Source organism: Gossypium raimondii, chromosome 1 (assembly GCF_025698545.1).
Source record: "Gossypium raimondii isolate GPD5lz chromosome 1, ASM2569854v1, whole genome shotgun sequence".
NCBI lineage: Eukaryota > Viridiplantae > Streptophyta > Magnoliopsida > Malvales > Malvaceae > Gossypium > Gossypium raimondii.
In genome coordinates, this window is record NC_068565.1 from 37,231,838 (window position 1) to 37,253,318 (window position 21,481).

The 21,481-nt window shown below is 32.2% G+C and overlaps 1 protein-coding gene across 1 annotated transcript; it reads left to right on the forward strand.

Moving 5' to 3' along the window:
- The first annotated feature begins 351 nt into the window (after positions 1-351).
- Positions 352-8,178, forward strand: LOC105785727 (ABC transporter G family member 7). Its single transcript, XM_012611864.2, has 12 exons — positions 352-749; positions 940-1,130; positions 2,303-2,453; positions 2,759-2,891; positions 3,642-3,843; positions 4,562-4,838; positions 5,279-5,410; positions 6,110-6,330; positions 6,653-6,865; positions 6,977-7,061; positions 7,527-7,806; positions 7,882-8,178. Exons 1-12 carry the CDS (start codon positions 483-485, stop codon positions 7,890-7,892), a joined length of 2,163 nt encoding a protein of 720 aa, XP_012467318.1. The 5' UTR covers positions 352-482; the 3' UTR covers positions 7,893-8,178.
- Positions 8,179-21,481: the final 13,303 nt, after the last annotated feature.

The window sequence follows — 21,481 nt, forward strand, 5'->3', positions numbered from 1 at the left end:
ATCTCACCTTATATATTTTTAATTGATTTTTGTAATGAAAAAATTTAAAATACCCTTAAATAATATAACTTAATTTAATTATAAATAAATATTTTCGTAATTTTTTAATCGGTTAAGAGTAAGCAGTAGATGAAAAATAAGGAATTAGGGACAAAATTTCTGTTTTGGGTTTTCCAAGATTGCCTTATCATAAAAGGGACACGTGTTGTCGTGCGAAAAGATTTCGTTCAACAGCTAATTACTGCACCTTGCAGTGACAGATGACAAACTCAAATGCAAAAAAAAAAGGATAAACGTAAAACGACATGATATAACAGATAAAACGACATTGAACTTCCGTGAATACCTCCTTTAGAGAATATCTTTTCCCGTAGCCCATAGCTTATTGAAGCTCCTGCTTGCTTTCCTTTGCTTCAGCAGAGCGACACAAACGAAGAAGAAAAGAAATATAATAAAATAATTTCAAAATTATTTATATAAATATGGCGTTTGGCGCCAAAAAGGTGGGCCATGTGGTCTCTGGTATTGGTGGCAACGGAATGGGCCAGATTTTGGCCGCCATGGCCGCCGCACTCTTGATTCGCTTGTTCTCCGGGCCTGGCCCAGCTAGCTTGCCGGAAGATGAAACCTGTGAAGAAAACGACTCCGTCAACGGAGATGATGCTCCGCCATCAGCTGGCAAAGTTCTTCCGGTCACCATAACGTGGAGGAACATCACATGTTCCCTCTCCGATAAACACTCAAAATCAGTAAGTAAATAGTAGTAACAGTTTTCCTCTGTTTTTTTTTCCCTTTAATTCATTTATTGTTATGCATTTTTGCCTGGCTTCTAAGAAGATGCAAAAGGAAAATTGAAAACATATTTGAGCTTCGAATTGAAACTGGAAATGGTAGGACTTGTTTGTCTTTTAAATATGATAGTTATTTATTTTACGATAGGTTCGCTTTCTGCTTAAAGATGTGAGTGGAGAGGCAAAACCTGGAAGATTACTCGCCGTAATGGGGCCATCAGGATCAGGAAAAACCACTCTGTTAAACGTTCTGGCGAGTCAGATTTTGGCATCACCGCGGTTGGCGTTGTCAGGTCTTTTGGAGTTAAATGGGAAGCCCAGTTCAACTAAAGCTTACAAGTAATGACATTATTAACTTTGAAATCATTAGAAGTGTAGTTTATATATGGGTTTGATGGCATTTATAAGACTGTTTGTTGGTTCTTGTAGATTTGCTATGTTAAAAATTTGAAAATCTAGGGATGAGGTATAAACCTATAATAATTGAGTTGAATATGTGACTGCTAGCACTATAAAATAATATATAATATATAATCACAAGGTAAAAAGTGTTAGGTATCCCATAATGATAACAAAAGGATGTGAGTATTATAATCTTAATAGACTCATGACATAAATATGTTAGATTCTTATAATTACGGGAACATTCATGATGGGAACTACCTATGTGAGTAGGAGTGTGGTCGCTTCTAAGAGCTTAAGAGTTTGGCTCTGACAACACTCATGAAAAGAGGTTACATATACATGACCGTAATACTGTGCATTGATTGGTGTTGGAATTGTTGTGTGGGATGTGTTCGGTTAGTCAAATGGAATAGCTGGTTCAAAGCATAATTTACCATGCAATTTCGATTAACTTGAACATGTTTTCACTAAGTGAAAATTTAATCGTAAGACATCTTCATTTATGCAATCAATTTTCAAGATTATCAAAATCTAGAAGCGACCCAAAAGTTATGCCAATTGGTTATTAGCTAAAAGTTGTCACTATTTATAGTGATGAGTTATGTCTCTTGTTACTAAGAGTTATGTTTCTTAATTATTAATAAAGAGTCATTATTATTCAAGTAGACTCTATTGATAATTATGTTTATTATTAAAAGATGTGATTATCCATTGGATAAAAGAGACATAAGAACTCTCATAAATAGGAGTGAAATTTCATTTGCATGTACACCAAAAAGACATGGAAGTAAAGTTTCTTTCTATTCTTCCACCATCTTTTATATTGTTAAATTCTTTATGGAAATTGATATCCTTACTGTGCTCCGCTGAGTGCTCAATGGATTGTTTCTGTCAAGTGCAAAACGTAAATAGTCATTGGATATCTTTGAGATTCATTTGCCGTAACTCTTTTGCACATCATAATATAGATGGGGCAAATAGAATCTTAAAGAAAGTGACATTGATACACGCCTTGAAACCTGTGTTAATTTCTCATGAGTTCATTTTTATCCCCCACACACTAACTTTTTGATGGCATTTCTAAGACTGTTTGTTGGTTCTTGTAGATTTGCTTATGTCCGACAGGAGGATCTTTTCTTCTCCCAGTTGACAGTTCGAGAAACATTATCTCTTGCTGCAGAACTTCAGCTTCCAGAGATATCTTCCATAGAAGAGAGAGATGAATATGTGAACAATCTCTTATTTAAGCTAGGCTTGGTAAGAATAACTTGATTTCTGTATGCTGGAGATATATGAAATTGTGAGGCTTGCAGACATATTACTTTCATTGTCTTAGCTGCCATTTGCTTTACATAATAATTGAGAGATAGAGAAATTAGCTGCTTCACTGGAACCTATCAGCTATGCTACCACCCTATATTACTAATTGTATGATCTTTGCTTTTGGGTTAATACAATGTGGTAAGAAAGAGGTTTGCTCAATTTATAGTCAATTATCATTAACATTTTTATCCTGATACAGTTTTTCTTTCTGGGTGATCTTGTTATTCATTCTCTAAAAGGTCAGCTGTGCCGATTCAATTATTGGTGATGCCAAAGTTCGTGGGATCAGTGGTGGTGAAAAGAAACGCTTATCATTAGGTTGTGAACTGATTGCAAGTCCATCTGTCATATTTGCTGATGAACCCACAACTGGTATGCATGATTAAGCATATTGTAATCTTCTTGTAAGATAGCTCTTGTTACTCAATCTTTTTCCTATGTTACATTTGATCACATTATTTCTAACTGGTTTCTGAATGCTTAACAAAAACCATCCATCATGATAATATCTATGCTTGATTAATTGCCTCCTCAGTAATTCCGAATTGCTATCATCTGGTAATGTATGTCAGACACCTAAGAAGTATTGATAGAGCATGTGGGGTGCAAAGAAAAAAAATGTAGCCGAGAGTGATAATTTCCTGAAGTTCTTCATAAAACATCCAGAAGTGACAATTTCACATACCATGCCATGTCCAAATCAATTAGTTGCAACCTTTAATGTAGAATAATCAGGGTTTTCCTGTGAGGTTGATCTCAGTTTTTCTAGGTAATCTTGGAACACTTAACTAAAACCCATCTATCATGTAATATCCATGATTGCCCAATTGTGTCCTCAGTTATTCACAATTTGTATCCTAAAGAACTAATCTTAGACTCCTAAGAAGCAATGATATAGCATGTGTGGGGTGCAAAGTACAAAATGTAGTTAAGAGTGCTACATTTTGGAAGTTCTTCATAGAATTTGTGCCATTTATAGAGCATGAACAAGACAAAATTCGATTTTACATACCGTATCATGTCCAAATCAATCAGTTAGACCCTAAACCTGAATTAGTGTATGGTCATTAATATTTTTACCAGAGTTGATTTTGGTTTTCCAATTTCTTCTTGTGTATTCAGGACTTGATGCTTTCCAAGCTGAGAAAGTAATGGAAACTCTCCGCCTGCTTGCACAAGATGGTCATACTGTAATTTGCTCAATACATCAGCCTAGAGGTTCGGTATATGGTAAATTTGATGACATTGTGTTGCTAACAGAGGGCACACTTGTTTATGCTGGCCCAGCACGTGATCAGCCGCTGGAATACTTCTCCAGATTTGGGTTGTTATCAAACTTTGCTCCTGTTAATTATGGAATGCAATGTCTGCCTGCATGCTATGGTTCTTTATTCAGTCTCAATAAATTTAATTCTGATTGTCTGATTTTTATTGACTGCGACTTGTGAGGAAGAGACATGTAAATATCTTCTGTTTAAAAATATTTAACCTCTGAAAAGGTGCATTGTTGGGTTTAGGACTAAACTTATCCATCAAGTTTACCTGCTAGGAATCCCGATTAGCATCAATATTACTTGTATGCTGGATGAGATTTCTAATGTAACTCTAGCACTCCTATTATGCTTGAAATGTAGCTGCATGTGTCCACATCAGTCAGCTTAAGGAAAAAGAGAAAAAGAGAAAAAATAGATATTGCCATGGCCTCATCATTTACCAATATACCGTTAATGTGTGATACTGACGCATCCCTTCGCGCATGATCTTGTGGACTAGTTATATTTTTCATTTTGTTTATGGAAGTGGATGATCTAAATATTCTCTTTCTCTCTCTCTCTCTCTCTCTATATATATATATGTTGTTTCATTGATATCATAATTAAACGGCTTTGAGGATCATGAGCTGGTTTTTTTCCCCTCTGCTTTTGTTTGCTTTAATAAACAATCTATTATTTGAACTCTGCATCTAGATGGAAATTATCTTACAACAAAGTACCAGAATCTGAAATGATGAGACTTATTCTTGAATATTGATTAATCAACAGGTACCAGTGTCCAGATCATGTAAATCCTGCTGAATTTTTGGCTGATCTTATATCCATTGACTACAGTTCTTCTGACAGTGTCTACTCTTCTAAGAAAAGAATTGATGCTCTCGTTGAAGCATTCTCAACACAGTCGTCAGCAGTTCTTTATGCCACTCCTCTTACTGGAAAGACTGGTCCTAAGCAGGGCATGAAGTTTGGCAAGAAAATCGCTGCTAAGAGGAAAGGGGGATGGTGGAGACAATTCTGGTTGCTTCTAAAACGTGCATGGATGCAAGTTGGTTTTTCTACTATTTAGTATAATTTTATGTCTATTTAGTTTTTATTTGATATCTTTAAGGTTTAAGGACATGATAGAATATAGGAACAATCATTCCCTTAAATTCATTGGTTTGATTAAGAAATTGTCGTAATTCATTTGTCTGATATTTAGCTGCTTCATTTTACCCAGTCTGGCCAAGCATTCTAATGATGTAATCAATTTCTAACATCCAGTGTTTTATTCATTCCCTGAAGCCAGAACAACAATGAAAAAAATAAAAGTCCTAAAATCAATAAAATCATTGTATAACATGTTAGTCTCCTTTTGTGAGGTTTTTTTCATACAAGTCTTGCTAATTTCATTTTTCTTTTACTTTGTGTGGCTGTGTGTGTGCATGTATTCAAAATGATCATAACTTCTGTTCCTTTTTATTCATTGACAAAATGGTTGGCCAGGCTTCTCGTGATGGACCAACAAATAAAGTTAGAACTAGAATGTCAATTGCATCAGCTATAATATTTGGATCTGTTTTCTGGAGAATGGGAAGATCTCAAACGTCCATACTAGACAGAATGGGTTTGCTTCAGGTATGAACCCTTTGGTTTCCTTAAAATTATTGCTCTCTTTTCTGCTATAAAATCGCGACCATGCAATTTTTGTGGTACATGAAGTCCCTTTGATCCTACTCTAGGCTCGGATTTGTGTTTTTCGTAAGAAAGTGGACCAAAATGAATGGTTCAAGTGTTTTTGATAGGGGAGGTCAGTGGAGGGGAATTAGATAAGTGTGGAAGGTATTGAGGACAATTTTTCTTTCTGACCATGCCAGAAACTGATGCACCTGATAAATGGAAATGAAGCCATTTGAATTCTATACCCTCGATAAAAAGGGTTTTTAGGTTATTATGATTATTATATTATTTTTATTTTAGCAGTTTGTTCCTCAATTCCAGTTGGTAGTTCAGGTAATGAAAAAACTGGCTAATTTCTAGCTTTTGCTGGCATTGGACCTCCATCCTCTTCCTATTGTGCCATAGCTCAAAGGCACTCTTGAGACCACATTCTAACTCCTGAAACTAATGAACCATACCCCTTCCTAAAACTTTATTCTCTGTTGTTCTACAAAGTATATGATGTTCTCATATTTGAAAGGCAGCATATCTAATCATCTACCATTCTTGAAGAGTGACTGGTGTCGAGCAATTAATGATATATATGTGATTAAGAGATGTAAGTCTTGATCGTATTAAAGTTCCTTGACACTATTCGCATCATATGCCCTGTGTCAGGTTACTGCAATAAACACAGCAATGGCAGCTCTCACAAAGACTGTGGGTGTATTTCCCAAGGAACGTGCAATTGTAGACAGGGAACGTGCTAAGGGATCTTATGCATTGGGACCCTATCTTCTTTCCAAATTGATAGCTGAGATACCTGTGGGAGCAGCATTTCCTCTAATGTTTGGTGCTGTGCTCTATCCCATGGCTCGCCTTCATCCAACCTTTTCCAGGTCTTTTCATTGCCTTCCATAATGAGGCTCTTTATATTGTTTACACTAGAAATAGGTATGTTGCTCTATCTACAAATGTCATGTTTTGTTGAAGTAATTGCTTACCACATGCCTACCTTTTCTCAAGAAGATGAAGAAAAACACGAAGAAACAATTATAGCATTTTCCTCAATGATGCATAAAAAACACATAATTTGGCTTATGATTGTCGAGGTTGAAATATCTGACAATACCAATTGAGGAACTAATATCAATTGTTAGTTAATAATTTGGTCAATATCATGGAGATTTGGTGAGTTGACCTTGGAGTTTGATTTTCTAGATTTGGAAAGTTCTGTGGAATTGTGACTGTGGAGTCTTTTGCTGCATCTGCAATGGGTCTGACAGTAGGGTCCATGGTCCCAACCACTGAGGCAGCAATGGCCTTGGGACCCTCTCTTATGACAGTCTTCATCGTGTTTGGAGGGTATTATGTAACTGCAGATAATACACCAATCATCTTCCGTTGGATTCCCCGTGCTTCTCTAATAAGATGGTAAATAAACAAATACTAAACTCTGATAAGGCATTATTTGATGATAAATCAGCACCTTTCTTGTTTGTGCTTTAATGATGATAAGTCGCATCTTTGTTTACATGCTTTCAGGGCTTTTCAAGGGCTTTGCATCAATGAATTTACTGGTCTTAAATTTGATTGTCAGAATTCCTTTGACATTCAGACAGGAGAACAGGTATGGAGAGAATATAATTCCCTCTATCTGAAAGAGTGTCCAGCTTTGACAAGACAGAATTATAAACAAGAAAGTTATTAACTTAAAATTATAGCCTAGTTCCGTTTCTCAAACCAAAGTTACTATGATGAGTAGTCAGATTCTTTAACTAGAATCTACAGCAACTATTATTATTGAAGATTGGTCAGATTAATTTGCTAAGTAAACGAGAAAACTACATGATTTCCTCAAATTTAATGTGCGTATATATACCTACATATGCACACAATGTGCTTAACATTTCGTACTAGGACTAACTTGTCTGGATAGCATGGCTAATTTAGATGGCATTTCTGGGGTTAAGCAGTCTCATGATTTCCCTTTAGTTAAATGTAGTCTACGATAAGATTCTTGTTTTCTTTTAAAGCGCTCTCGTGAAGCTTTCCTCTTAGTCTATCCTAATTCTCTTTTTCTTGCTTTATCCAGGCACTCTATCGGTACTCCTTGGGAGGAACATGTATCAGAGATACAGTTATAGCGCAAAGTAGAATTTTGTTGTTTTGGTATAGTACCACTTACCTTCTCCTCGAAAAAAACAAACCCAAATACCTGCAGCTAAAGGCGCCTGCATCTGAGCAGATTGAACCAAAGCTAAAGCTTGAACCTTTATTAGAAACCGACCAACCTCTCCCACTCAAACAAGTTGAACAAAATCAGCAAGTTGAATCAACTCCAGTAGACCAAACTGAACCATTCATCCTAGAAGGTTTGTAAAAATTTAGGCATTAATGATGTTACAAGAACTAAGAGGTGCTACTATTTATTGATTTATGTCATACAGGTGCTAAGTAAAGGAGATATCTTTGCAATAAAGGAGGGTCTCATGCATTTTCGAGCTACATTTACATCAATGGTATACTTTCCCATGTAAAATAGCTCGTCTGTAATGGATCTTTATGACGTCCATATGAACCATATCTGTGCTACACTTAACAGATATCTTCTGTCATCTCTTGTCTAAAGAGTAGCTAAAACCAAGAAAATGTAGTTTTCGTAATGCATGATGCTATGTTGAAACTATCCTGGAATCATGAAACTTTTAGGTAATATATCATGTTCGAATCTCTACCTTTTAGGATGTCGATTTGGTTTGATGTCTTGGTCTCTTATTGAACGTAATAGCTATATGTAATATATGTTAGCAATGTTTCACTGGATTATAGCAAATAAGGTTAATAAAATTATGGGAAATTAGAAATTAAAACCCCTTTATAAACTCAATTGTGCTGTAATTTGGTATCCCTGAAAACAAACTCATTTTTTTTGTCATCTTTCTCATTGTGATGCCCAAACCGAGAAGAAGAAATGGAAAAACCCAATGTGTTGTCGGTATGCTTTTGTGGGTTGTCATGGTCAAACGCTCATGATGTTTTTTTACTTGGTTTGATCCACCAATTGGTAATCATGGAAGGATCATTCTCCTTGGACTGTTGAAGAAAACCAGAGAAATAGAGAGAACGTTTGATGTGGATTAGTAGCTTGATTTTTACTCTAGTCTTGGTTATACATTATGAAGTGAAAGGGGAATAAATGAGTGCTTCTTGTGGGCTTTAGGGTGATGTTGCAAACAATTTTGGGGTTCGACCGTACTCTTTCTTAATGTTTTTGAATTGTAGGGGCTATATGCATAATAGTTAATTTCGCAAATGTGTGAATCTAATGTTGAAATTGTATTGCAATTGGACTGCATAATTGCTAATTTGAATTTTTTAAGTCCTACTATTATGTAATTTCTTTTTATTGGAGTGAGTGCATAAGTCTCATGCACCACCAGTGAATAATAATTATGGAAGACTTGTAAATAAATACTAATAATTTTATTTACACATCAATCATAACTATTATAGATAAATATTAATATTAATAACTCTTGGATATATAATTTTGGGTTTAAGGATTTAGGGATTGGGTCTTGGATTTAAGGTTTTACTATTTATGTATAATTGTTTGTTTTAATTATGTTTAAATAAAATTATTAGTATTTATTTATATGTCGACTATTTTTGTTTTATCTAATGATAAGGTATCATATTATTATTCACCAATAGTGCATGAGATTCATGCATCGACAATGCATCAAATATTCTTCCTTTTCTCTTAAGTAGAAGTTTGATTGAGATTAAAATGCGATATAAAAATACAAAGAATTATTAAAATAATAATTTTAGTTCTCAATTTTATATGTTTTTTGTCAATATCACCTTAATTTTATATAAAAATATAAAAAATCGAAACTATTTAAAAACTAGAAAATTATATATAAAAATTCTAAAAAATAAAATATCGAAAATGTGATGAAGAACTAATAAGTATGGGAAATAAAGAGAATTATCATTCAATAGAATCCAATAATAATTTTAAAAAATCGAAAAAGAAGAAGTTATACCATTACATGCTTGCTTAGTGTTTCTCAAAACCAAATTAGTAATATCTTCAACTCAAGCTCCATACTGCTAAAGAACATCTAGAATTGATATTATAGAGATTTGTCAAATTGACTTTGATGCCATTTCATCAGCCAAAAATAAAAATATTCACAAAATAATTTAAGACTCGAATCAATTTTCAATTCATTTAAATTATTTTCAAGTCCAAATTGTAAAAATAACTATATTCTGATTTTTTTATAACGAAAGAACTATGTCAAGAAACAAAAGAAGTAAAAAATAAGAGAACTAGTAATTTTGCTAAATGTTTTAATTTTTATATGTTCTTTTAAAGATTATGTATTGAATATTTCTATATAGATAATACAAAGAGACAATTTTGGAGGGTTTAAAATTTTTCCCTCATTTTCTCTCACTTTATCTATTTTTAATTTTTAGAATTTTAAATTTTTAAAAAGAATTTCAATTTTATCATTTTATATATAATTAAGGTCATATTGATAGAAAATATAAAATTGATGATCAAAATTTTATTATACCAACTAAAAGAATGTCGCTTAATAATCAGTGGCAAAAAAATTAAAAACTTTAATAGTGAAATTGTAACTATTTTAATTAAATGATCAAAATAAAAGCTTACCTATAATTTATTGTCTAACAATTTACCTCAAAAGGAAAAAAATGCAAGTTGACACCTAAATAAAACACACCCTGTAATCTTAAAACTCTTAAAAACAACATATATTGCAGTAAGGACACTTATAAATTACCCAAAGTTTCAATACACCACAACCAACCTCAATACAAAAATAATAATAATAATACTAAGAAAAACACGTCCTTTAGCATCACAAAATATAACTTTATTATCATAGTAAAAATATTATGGAAGTCCTTGCAGTAAAAGTTAGATTATATTTTATTTTTACTAAAAATGGATAAATCAAAGAACAAATTGATCATTTCTATAAAAATTTCATCTATTTCTATCGTTAAAATCTAGTATAGTGACGGAATAATTAGATAATTACACATTGCATGCCACTTATATCTTGTGGTGACATACATAAATCAGTTTTTAGCAGTAGAAATGAATAATTTTTTAACAAAAAAATCAATTTGCTTTTTGATTTAATGCACAATGATACTTTTATCAATTCTTCACTTATAAGTTTTAAATTTCTTATGATATTTTTCCTATGGAAATATACTGAAAAGGTGATTAAATTTATTGATTCAAGGAAGCCTCAAGGGAAATTTGGCCTCCCACTTTTGAGTACAACCACTTGACTGTCTCTCATTCAGGGGATTCATTTTACTCTCGTTATTGTTTAAAGGAATGTTACTTGACTCATTTTAGGCTTCCACCTAACCCAACAGATGTTTTCTCACTCAAATCAAAGGATTGTATGAAATAGAGATGTCACTATTTTCCAATAGTTTAATGCCACATCAGTATTTTCATATTAAAAAAATCAAATCTAAATAAAAATTCTAAAATTCAGGATGAAATTACAGATTTAACATTAAATTATTAGAAATGGATGATATCTCTGTTTCATACAATCTTTTCTCTCAACTTGTATGCTAATGCTAATTTACATTATTTAATATTTCCTCATTTTCAACCTGTTAATACTTGGGGTTTAATTATGCTTTTTTTTAAAAAATTCTAATTTTATTTGATTTAAAATTAAAATATTTAACAAAAGTTAACTAAAATGTTATTAATTGAACTTTCATTTTAAAATAAGAAAGATTAAATTCTCTCGATCAAAATTAAAACAGCTAAATTTCAAAAATCCAAAACTATAATAACTAAAGCTAGAGGATGGTGGAGAAGGGTTTTTCTTTTCTTTTTATAATGAATATCATAAATTAAATAATAAATTACAAATCAATAATACCTTTTAGACTACTAGATTTCCATACGTGTTTATATTTTTATTATTTAGAAAATATTTTATTTCCTAATCATTATAAAAAATAAAAAATAAAAAACATAATTAAGTAATTTTACAATATTTAAAAATATATACGTAAATCGATGTAAATAAATTAATGATTTTATCAATGTATCAAATAATAATTTTATTTTTAATTACAGAAGAAATGCTTCGTATGTAACTGTCTTGCAATAACACCTATTTGTGTGTATTTGTGGTTTGGTAATAGAAATAATCTCGTTTTAAATAAAAATAATAATTTAAAATAATATGATATTTCTTATTTATTAAATTATAATAAAAGTGTAACTGAAGACGGATCATTTAAATTTTTATTATGAGTTTGAATAAATGTAGAACAACAATTCTATTTTTTAAAATTATGTACATATCTTAAATATTAAAATACAAAAATAAAAAGCATTTTAAGAATTGAGATAAAATTTTGGTTTAATTTGAAGGTGTACACTAATAATAGATTTTAATCTATAACTATTAATTTTATATTTAATGTTAAATTTTAAACTAGTTCTTTTAGTTTTAATATTAAAAGGTTAAAATGTGCCACAAGTCCTTGTACAATCAATAAATTTAAAATTTAGTCCCTTTACTTCTATTTTTATGAATTTAGTCCTCTACTTTTCAAAGTTCAAAATTTAGGTCCAATTGTTAACATTGTTAATTTTTTTTTTTTGTAAAATTTGTTAGTTTGACATTTTGAAATTAAAAAAATGCCACATGATAGCAATGTATTTAAAAATGATGTTGTAATGAACCTAATTTAACAGAGTTAACAATTAGATTTGAATTTTGAACTTTGAAATTAGAAGGGCTAAATTCCTTGAAATAAAGTACAAGGATTAAATTTCATAGTTTCAAAGAGTATAGAGACTTATGGCTTATTTTAACCTATTAAAAATTATTTTCTAATTTAAAACTAAATAATAGTGTTACTAATTAAAGGAGGAGATTACTCGATCCATTTCCGTATCACTCATGATCTATATAATAATCGGGGCTTCCATTTCAAATGCATACCCCATTTTTGAGCAGCGGGGGCATGAAAATCCACGAGTAATTCAAATTATATCAAATATAATCAAATTAAATTATATGAATCTTGATCAAAAGCAACTTATCTAATTGGGATGAGATTATCACAATATATTTTCTAATTTTATAATAGTTTATTTTCACATGGAAAAAACTATTGAAATTATTAAATCATCTAGTTGTATTATAATAAAATATGAAATAAATTAAATACAATTTAAAAACTTCAACTTCCTAATTAAAATAAAAGTATATTTAAACAAATAAAAAATCTATCCACCTAAAAATTAAAATAAAATACTAATAATATTACAGGTATGTTTAAATTTTTATTTTAATCTTCTACTTCAATCTATCTTCCTCGTCAACATCTTTTATCTTGATCTTCGATTAACATTGGACTTCTTATATAATTAATTACTTTAGAGTTGCAAAATACCTAAAAATTATAAAATATAATAATAAATAATAATTTATTGTTGTAAATTTAAAAAATGTACAAAGTAAAATTAAAATTAATTAGGACGTATCATAAAAAGTGAAAGTTTCACATTAAAAATAATAATAAGGGAAATAGAGGTGTAGCCAGGGGTTGGCAAAGGCCCTAAAATAGAAAAATTTTCATTTAGGTCTTTTAAATTTTTTAAAATTTTAAATTAGTAAAGATAAAATTGCACTTTTCCCCCTAAAAATAATAAATTTTTATTTAATCCTTTAAAAATTATAAAGATATAAACTATTCAAATGATAAAATTATATTTTTACTATCGTAAAAATTAAAATTTAATTTCGCCCCCTCCTAAAAATAATTTCTGCCTTCGGCCCTGAAGGGAAAGTGAATAAGGGTGGGGTTTAAAATAAATCTAGCGAATAACGAAAATTAAACAAATGTGTGGTAAAAGAATATCATGATTTTACTTTATCATTGATTAAAATGATCTTTCATCTATTTCCAGTGACATTGTTATTGTTATTTGAATATGACTTGAAATTTCATTTTCTAAAAATCAATATTTTAACACTCTATAATTTTTTGAGACACTTCAAACTTACTAATACTAATAATATCCATTTTTTTTGTAATATCATTTATATTCTATTTATTTGAAAATGCTTAAGTGCAAACATGGGCGTAGCTAGGGGGTTAGCAGGGGCCCCGGCCTCCCTAAAACTACCATGTTTAGTAAAATCGTATAAGTATGTGATTTTACCCTTTTTCTTTTTCATCATTTTATCTACCAAAAATTTGCTTGAATATGATACAATTTATTGACTTTTTTTCCCAAATAAAATAAATAAAAATATAAATTTTCAACTAGAACAACATTGGCCAAGATAGAACATATTTCAATTTTGGCAGGAAAAATGAGCCTATGGAATCGATTTCAACCTAAAAATGGACTATTTGACCAAAATGACCCAAAAAATAAATAATTATACAAATGACTCAAGTTCAAAAACAATCACTTAAAAAACTTGAAATGAACAGTAAATTTAGGTGGGGGGACTTAAACGATCGGCACTACCTCAATTTTTATCCCAATCATCACCTGATAAAATTTTCAGGTGTTAAAATAATATTTTTTGGGGCTAGGGTACTTAAATGGTCGACACCATCATTTTTTTCCAACCGTATCATATTTGTATACTTTACACCAATATTTGAAAAAAAATTTGGGTTGGGAGACCCCGATGGCCGGCACCACTTTTACACATAAAAAAAAAAGATTTTTTTTGGGGGTGTTGGCCATCTATCAAATAAAAAAAATTTTGGGTCGGGGGTACTAGATGGTCAACTTCAGCTTTTCGGGGACTAAAATTTTTTTCTAATTGTTGGGACATTGATGGTCGACATCCTTGTACTAGATTCGAGAAAAAAAAATTGGGTGCTAGCACACTGATGGTCGACACCCTTGTACTAGATTTGAGAAAAAAATTTGGGTGCTGGGACACTGATGGTTAACACCCTTGTGCTAGAATTTTAAAAAAAATTTTGGGTCAAGTGAAGTAGATGGCTGGCACCAATGTACCCAAATTTTTTAAAAAAGTGTGCCTGCACCCCAATACCAGATTTTAAAAAAAAATTGGGTGCTGTGACACTGATGGCCAGCACCCTTTCAATATATAGGGTTGTTTTCTCTTACATTTGAGCTTTTTCTTTGCTTTTTTTTAGTTGAAATACAATATTAATGTTTTGTTTGTTGAGGAGGAAGCAATAATTGTTGAAAATGAGTTCTCAAATTTTGTTAGTTTATGTTTATTTCGATGGAGAAATGATAAATACAACTGAAGAAGGTTGTGTTTGTCAAAGTCGGCAAAAATAGGATGAGATTCAACAAACGTGTTTTGCTGGCAGATTTGAAGTAGAAGATTGGTACAAAAATAGCTACCCGATGCGGGAAACAGATGTTGAGACTATTTTACAAATTTTTGATTTCAACAGATCAGCTTAAGTTCACGAAAATGGAACTTGAAGATGATGATGATCTAGGGACAATGATAGCAATTTATTGCCCCCAGAAATGGAAAACCTTAGCCTAGTGGAGTTGTTTACGGAGATGGCTGAATCAAAACCTATTCAAGTTGTAATTCTAGTAAGTCAGCATTCTAGAATTGATTTTGATTTTAATGTCTGTTGGGAAGATTAGTCGGGTTGTGGATGGTCACTACAAACTCCCGAAAATCCAAACTACGGTGAATGTTCGTATAACGTTCTAATACCGTGCCCTCGTCCAGAGATTCATCCAGAAGTGTTGGCCACCATAGAAGATGGTAAAGAAGGATCCCATAATGAAGAGCAGTCCGGCTATGAAGAGCAATCCAAGCATGGTATTGAATATTTGAGTGATCCTGATTTGGATGACATCTCTAAAGACATAGACGATGAAGGCCCAATAGAGGGTGAAGATGTACATCCCCATTTGACTGGGAATATGGGACCCGGTATAGTTATCCGTAATAATCCAAGGGCCTTCATGATTGATGTAGATCTTGATGCGGCGCTTGCGTGCGAGTTCTCCGAATATCTAGATATAGTGTCGGCTCACTTACTAGATGAAGAATCAGAAGCAGAAAAGTTATTCATAGGACAACAATTCGATAACAAGAAAGACTACTTACATGCAATAAAACAGTAAGGTCACGAAGCCAACGCAGTCTTTATATGTCGAAGAATGTTGGAAAGCTTCAAGTGGCTGTAACTGGTGTGTTTGAGCTGCATTAATGCAGTGAACCCAAATACGGAAAATTAGGAAAATGGAAGGTCCTCACACTTGCACGGTTGCTTGTATGTCACAAGAAGATTGAAAATTGGATGCAAAAACAATATGCAACTCTATCATCCCGTTGGTGAAAGATAGTCCCACCATCATTCTATCGATTCTTATTGCAGAATGCAAACTTGGTTCAAATACAAGGTTTCCTATAAGAAGGCATGGTAGGCGAAACAAATGGCAATAAAGTAGTTGTACGGCCATTGGGATGCATCATACAACGAACTTTAAGGGCGAATAACCGCGATGTGGGAGTATGTGCCAAGAACGGTAACTGATTTGCAAACACTACTGTATAAAGGCTCAAACACCGAGATAAAATCGAGCAAATAGGTTTTGCACTGATTGTTTTGGATGTTTGAGCCGTGTGTTAGGGCCTTCCTTCATTGCAAGTCGATGGTGCAGGTACATGAAATATGGTTATTTGAGTTAGGCACGCAAATACTCTTGATTGCGGTTGCACAAGATGAGAACCGCAATGTACTTCTTATCGCTTTTGCCATAATGGAGAGTGAGAAATTCAAGTTTTGGGAATTTTTCTTGTCAAATTTGCGAAGGCACGTTATGAGGCAAGAAAACATTTGCCTCATATCAGACAAATCAAAGGGATTAGTTGCTGCAGTAAGGCGTTCAGGGGTTCCGTGGAGGCCCGTTTATTGCATCTGGCACATTGTGTCAAACTTCGAAAGAGATTATAAGAATAAAGAATGGCGTAGAGAACTCGTAAAAATGGGTAAAAATACTATTCCAAAATTGATTTGTATATTTTCAAGATTTATAAGTTTGTATTTCTAAATTTCTTTTTTTATTATAAATTTATAGGTGTTTAATTGTTTTAAACTATTTGTTCGAAATTGGATACACAAGGTATGAGTTAGAACTGCAACGACTCATGCAAAGGTTTGCGAGGCTTGAAGCTCAGATGAATTCGTTACCCGAAAATCATCATCTCTGGTAGTGGTTGGGTAGAATGGAGAACTGGCAATGGAGTCAAAGTTTCGATGTTGGGTTTCAGTATGGTCACATGACAACCAACCTCGTAGAGAAGGTTAACGCGGTATTAAGGCATACACGTCATCTACCAATTTCGACTGTTTTCTCGGCAACATCTTATAGATTGGCGACGTTGATGCCAATGATGTGGCAAAGGCAAGTAAAGTAGATGGAGGTCATGCACGAGTACGTTGAGGGCGTCTGAAACACAATGAAAGTAAACGCGAATAGGGTGCGAAAGATGAACGCAGAACTGTATTAGCATGACTTGGAAACATTTTGAGTTCAAGAATACATAAGCCGTCGCTTAGGTCTTCCACCCAGGTACGCTATTGATCTATGAAATAGGCGTTTCAAGTGCGAGAGGTTCCAAACTCTTCGATCTCCGTGTGCGCATGCAAAACTAGATGTCGAACATTTCATAGACGAGGTCTACACACTACAACGCACATTGCGTATTTGGAGGAACGAATTTCCCGTAATGCCGGATGCCTCGAATTGGGAAGTTTCGCCCCTTGCTTTTGAGATATTGCCGGACCGCTGTCTTCATAAACATCCTAAAGGTCGACCACAGTTGACGAGGATTCGAAATGACATGGATATTAGGGAAACGGGCGAACCCAAACAGTGAACAGTCTGCCGAACATCCGGCCACAATCGATCAACTTGCCCACATCGTGTTTATGTTCGCAGTTAATCTTCCTGTAATTCCGGATTGGAAGACGACGATGAATAGGTGAACCTTTTTTTTATTATTTCATGATTATTGTAAAAAACAATAATTTATTATTAAAAATAGTGTGAAATAAATAAAAATTATTCAATTATCCAATTATTAAATAAATAAAATTTTAATTATTATATAGTGTAAAATAAATGTTTTAAATAAATAAATTATTAAGTTATTATATAGTGTTAAAGTAAATAAATTAAATAAATAAATTATTCAATTATTATAGTGTAAAATAAATGTCTTAAATAAATAAATTATTCAATTATTATATAGTGTAAAGTAAATAAATTAAATAAACAAATTATTCAATTATTATATAGTGTAAAATAAATAAATAAATTATTCAACAAATTGAAGAATAAAAAAATGGCTCATGACCTAAAGAAAGAAAAGAAAAAATGGAAAAAAATGGCGTGACACAAAAAAAGTAAAAAAAACTAAAAGGGCCCTTAACAACAATGGTCGGTGTCAGGCCCATGTCAGGCTCTTGACATCAATGGCCGACTTCAGCTTGCCAAGTAGGCCTTAGGTCTGCGTGTGATTTAAGCCTGATTGACGAGCAGGCCATGGCCACGGAATGGCTGACTTCAGCCTTGTCAGCAGGTACCTGGTCCTCTAATGGCTGGCTTCAGGCCTGCTCGACGTGGTCCTCTAAAGCTAAAAGAATGCTTAAATAATAGTGTAGTCAGAAAAATGATGCATGAGAGGTGTTTGAGTAAATGCTCTCAATATAGTATTCACTATCCTCTAGACGTAGAGCGCGCAGGGCTTTGAACTCAAATATGTTACCCACAATGGAAGTAAACATGTTAGTAACAGAACATTTTTCAAAAAGGTCTAAAGGGTAATCTACATAACATACATATTGATCTTCTTCTTCAGGAATGGGCTCAATGTGGTACCATCGCCCTTTGTAACGATCAAGGTTGGTAAGCCCATCGATCCACATAGTTGTCCATGTACCAATAGAAGATTTAGCAGCTACCGCGACCCTTGCTTCCTCAGGCAGAACTCTGGGTTGAGGAGTTACTCAGAAGGCTGCCAAGATATCGAAATAGGGCACGAGTCATTGTAACACCCCTTACCCTTATTCGACACCGAAATAGGGTACGATGCATTACCAGAACACATACACTTGTAAACGTATTGAACCGAGTTATAAAATTTCATCTAAATTAAAACTTTCAAATTATTAACATGCTTTTACAATTATTCACAATATATCCTCAAAATATTATATTCATAATAAATAGGGCCTACGAGACCCGATACATACTCATGCAATTCAATGCTTCATTTTTTTTATTCAATTCACAATTTCTCATGCTCACAATTCAAATCCTATCACTAGTAATTTCCATTCAATTCACGTACAATTCAATATTAGTAAGTTTAATACTAATACGTATTTACCATTTAACTCAACGTTTATCGATTATACCATTCATTAACACATTTATGAAATTCTCAATTTTGCAATGAAAAATATCACTTTAACTTAAATAACAACATCAATTAAACTCATCATCCCCTTTTTTGTCATTTTTCACTTCAAATATGAACTTACTATTTTATTATCTTTCCACACCCGTTTCCTATGCATATCACACAAGGCATAAACATATCATTCAACCATAGTTGCAAGCTAATGCATTTAAACATAATTCTTTTTGGAACTAACCATGTGATAAACCATTTCACTAGAGATTACATAATTTAAACTTTACCACCCCTGTCATGATCACAAGCATATTTTCATTTAGGCACTTACCATCTCAATGCATAACTTATAAGTTTAACGTGACATAATCCAACCACAACTTGGCCAAAGCCTAAGGATGTACACCAAATATGTTAACCAAATAAACATATAGCATAAGCATTATAAGCATAGATGAGCACAACATTTGTTCATGTATCAAACTTACCAATATATGTTAATTCATAAACCATTCATGACATTATTTCAAGCCATATCATATTCCAAATATTCCATACACACATACTATGAAACTTTATTTTCCCACATGAGCTTAAATTATGACCAATCATGCGCAAATATAAGCATAATTTCTATTTCATCGTTTATCAATCATAATTGAGCATATAACCAATTATACACAAATCATTCATATATTTTCCAATTTTCCTCCTCCTACTCTCCATTCCACATCCTTAAACTGTATAACACACTTAAATAACATTATCCATACTTTCACTATTTTCTTGTATGTAAATTCAAACTGTCTATCTAAGTTAGAGTCACTAATTTATTTATATCTCGATATTCCGAGCTCCAAATTAAGATCCATTAATTTTATCCAAAACTAGACTCACATATATTTTTAACATAAAATTTTCATAATTTTGGCTTATCCAATAAGTACAATTTATTCTTTAAATTTTCCCTATTTCATTGCTCGATAGCTCTGACCCTTCTTCAGTAAAAATTAATTATTTCATAGTAAAAAATTTGATAATGTTATTGTTTGTTTATTTTGAAAATAGACTCATTCAGGATTCTAAACATATAAATTTTATCTCATAATTATTTTTTACAATTTTAATGATTTTCCAAAGTCAGAATAGAGGATTTCAAAATCATTCTAGCGCTGTCTCACTAAAATTCAAATATCTCATAATATCAAACTATTTTCTTGCTCTGTCTCTTTTATGTAAAAATAGACTCATTCAGCTTTAATTTCATATATTATTCAGCCTTTAATTCAATTTCCACCATTTTTGGTGATTTTTCAAAGTCACACAACTATTGTTGTCTAAACTATTTTGTTGCTAAATGTACTCTTTCATAATTTCACATTTTCTCACTTTCTTTTTTCACTGATCAAAGTCAATTTCTCGTCTTTCTTGATTTATAATAACACATTTAACTTGTTTAACACTCGCATTATTCAATTTAATCCAAAAATCACACTTTGAAAAAATTACATTTTTACCCCTAAAGTTTCACAAATTTATGATTTTGCCCCTAGGCTTGTAAAATAATTTTTATTCAATTTCCTTACATTTTAGGCCAAGCTGAACCATTTTCATAACTATAACAGTCCACAATTCTCACTTATTCACACACTTGTGACATATTTTATAACTTTTACAAATTAATCCTTTTAGGCATTTTAATCGAAAATCACCTAGTAAAAATCGATTATCGCACTCTAAACATTCATATTCTTCCATAAAACATCAAAATACATGCATATCATCCATGGTTAAATTTTTAAACACAAACCCTAGCTCAAAATAACGATAAAAATAGGTAAACCGAGTTACGAGGATTTCAAAAATGTAAAGAACATTAAAAACGGGGCAAAGACGGACTTACTATGAAGCTTGAAAGCTTGAACCAAACCCTAGCCATGGCTTCCATGACATATTCGGCCAGCCCCCATGAGAAGATGATGATTTTTTTTGCCTATTTTGTCTTTTTAATTCACTTTAATTACCAAATTACCAAAATGCCCCTAACTTAAAATTTTCTTATTTCACTTATCTCTTGCCCATTTTTGTCCCCAATTTAACCAATGGTCTAATTACATTTTAAGGGCCTCCAATTTAAAATTTCATGACAATGGACACTTATAACATGTAGAACTCAACTTTTTCACTTTTTTACAATTTAGTCCTTTTTACTAAATTGAGTGCCCAAACGTCAAAATTTTCGAACGAAATTCTCACGAAATCATTTCGTGAAATTGTAGACCATAAGAATATAATAAAAAATAAAATAAATAGATTTTTCCTTGTCAGATTTTTGGTCCTGAAACCATTGTTCCAACTAGGCCGAAAATCGGGCTGTTACAAGTATGATAAGTCAATTTATACTTTTTAACACCAGCTTTGAATCTAACACTTGCTTTAGTCTCTGTTTGTGGTGACATAAGTCCTTCCCTACAACTCATGAATTAAGAATTCTCTTAACAATAAGGTCTACTCGACATAAATGAGGAGTTAATGAAACCTATTCGAATAAATCTTT

Excerpts from the sequence above, each read along its gene's own strand:
- LOC105785727 (XM_012611864.2), top strand. The coding sequence starts at position 483 with ATGGCGTTTGGCGCCAAAAAGGTGGGCCATGTGGTCTCTGGTATTGGT. Across the intron at positions 2,892-3,641 it reads TGCTGATGAACCCACAACTG|GACTTGATGCTTTCCAAGCT; the intron begins GTATGCATGATT and ends TTGTGTATTCAG. Across the intron at positions 6,866-6,976 it reads CGTGCTTCTCTAATAAGATG|GGCTTTTCAAGGGCTTTGCA; the intron begins GTAAATAAACAA and ends ACATGCTTTCAG.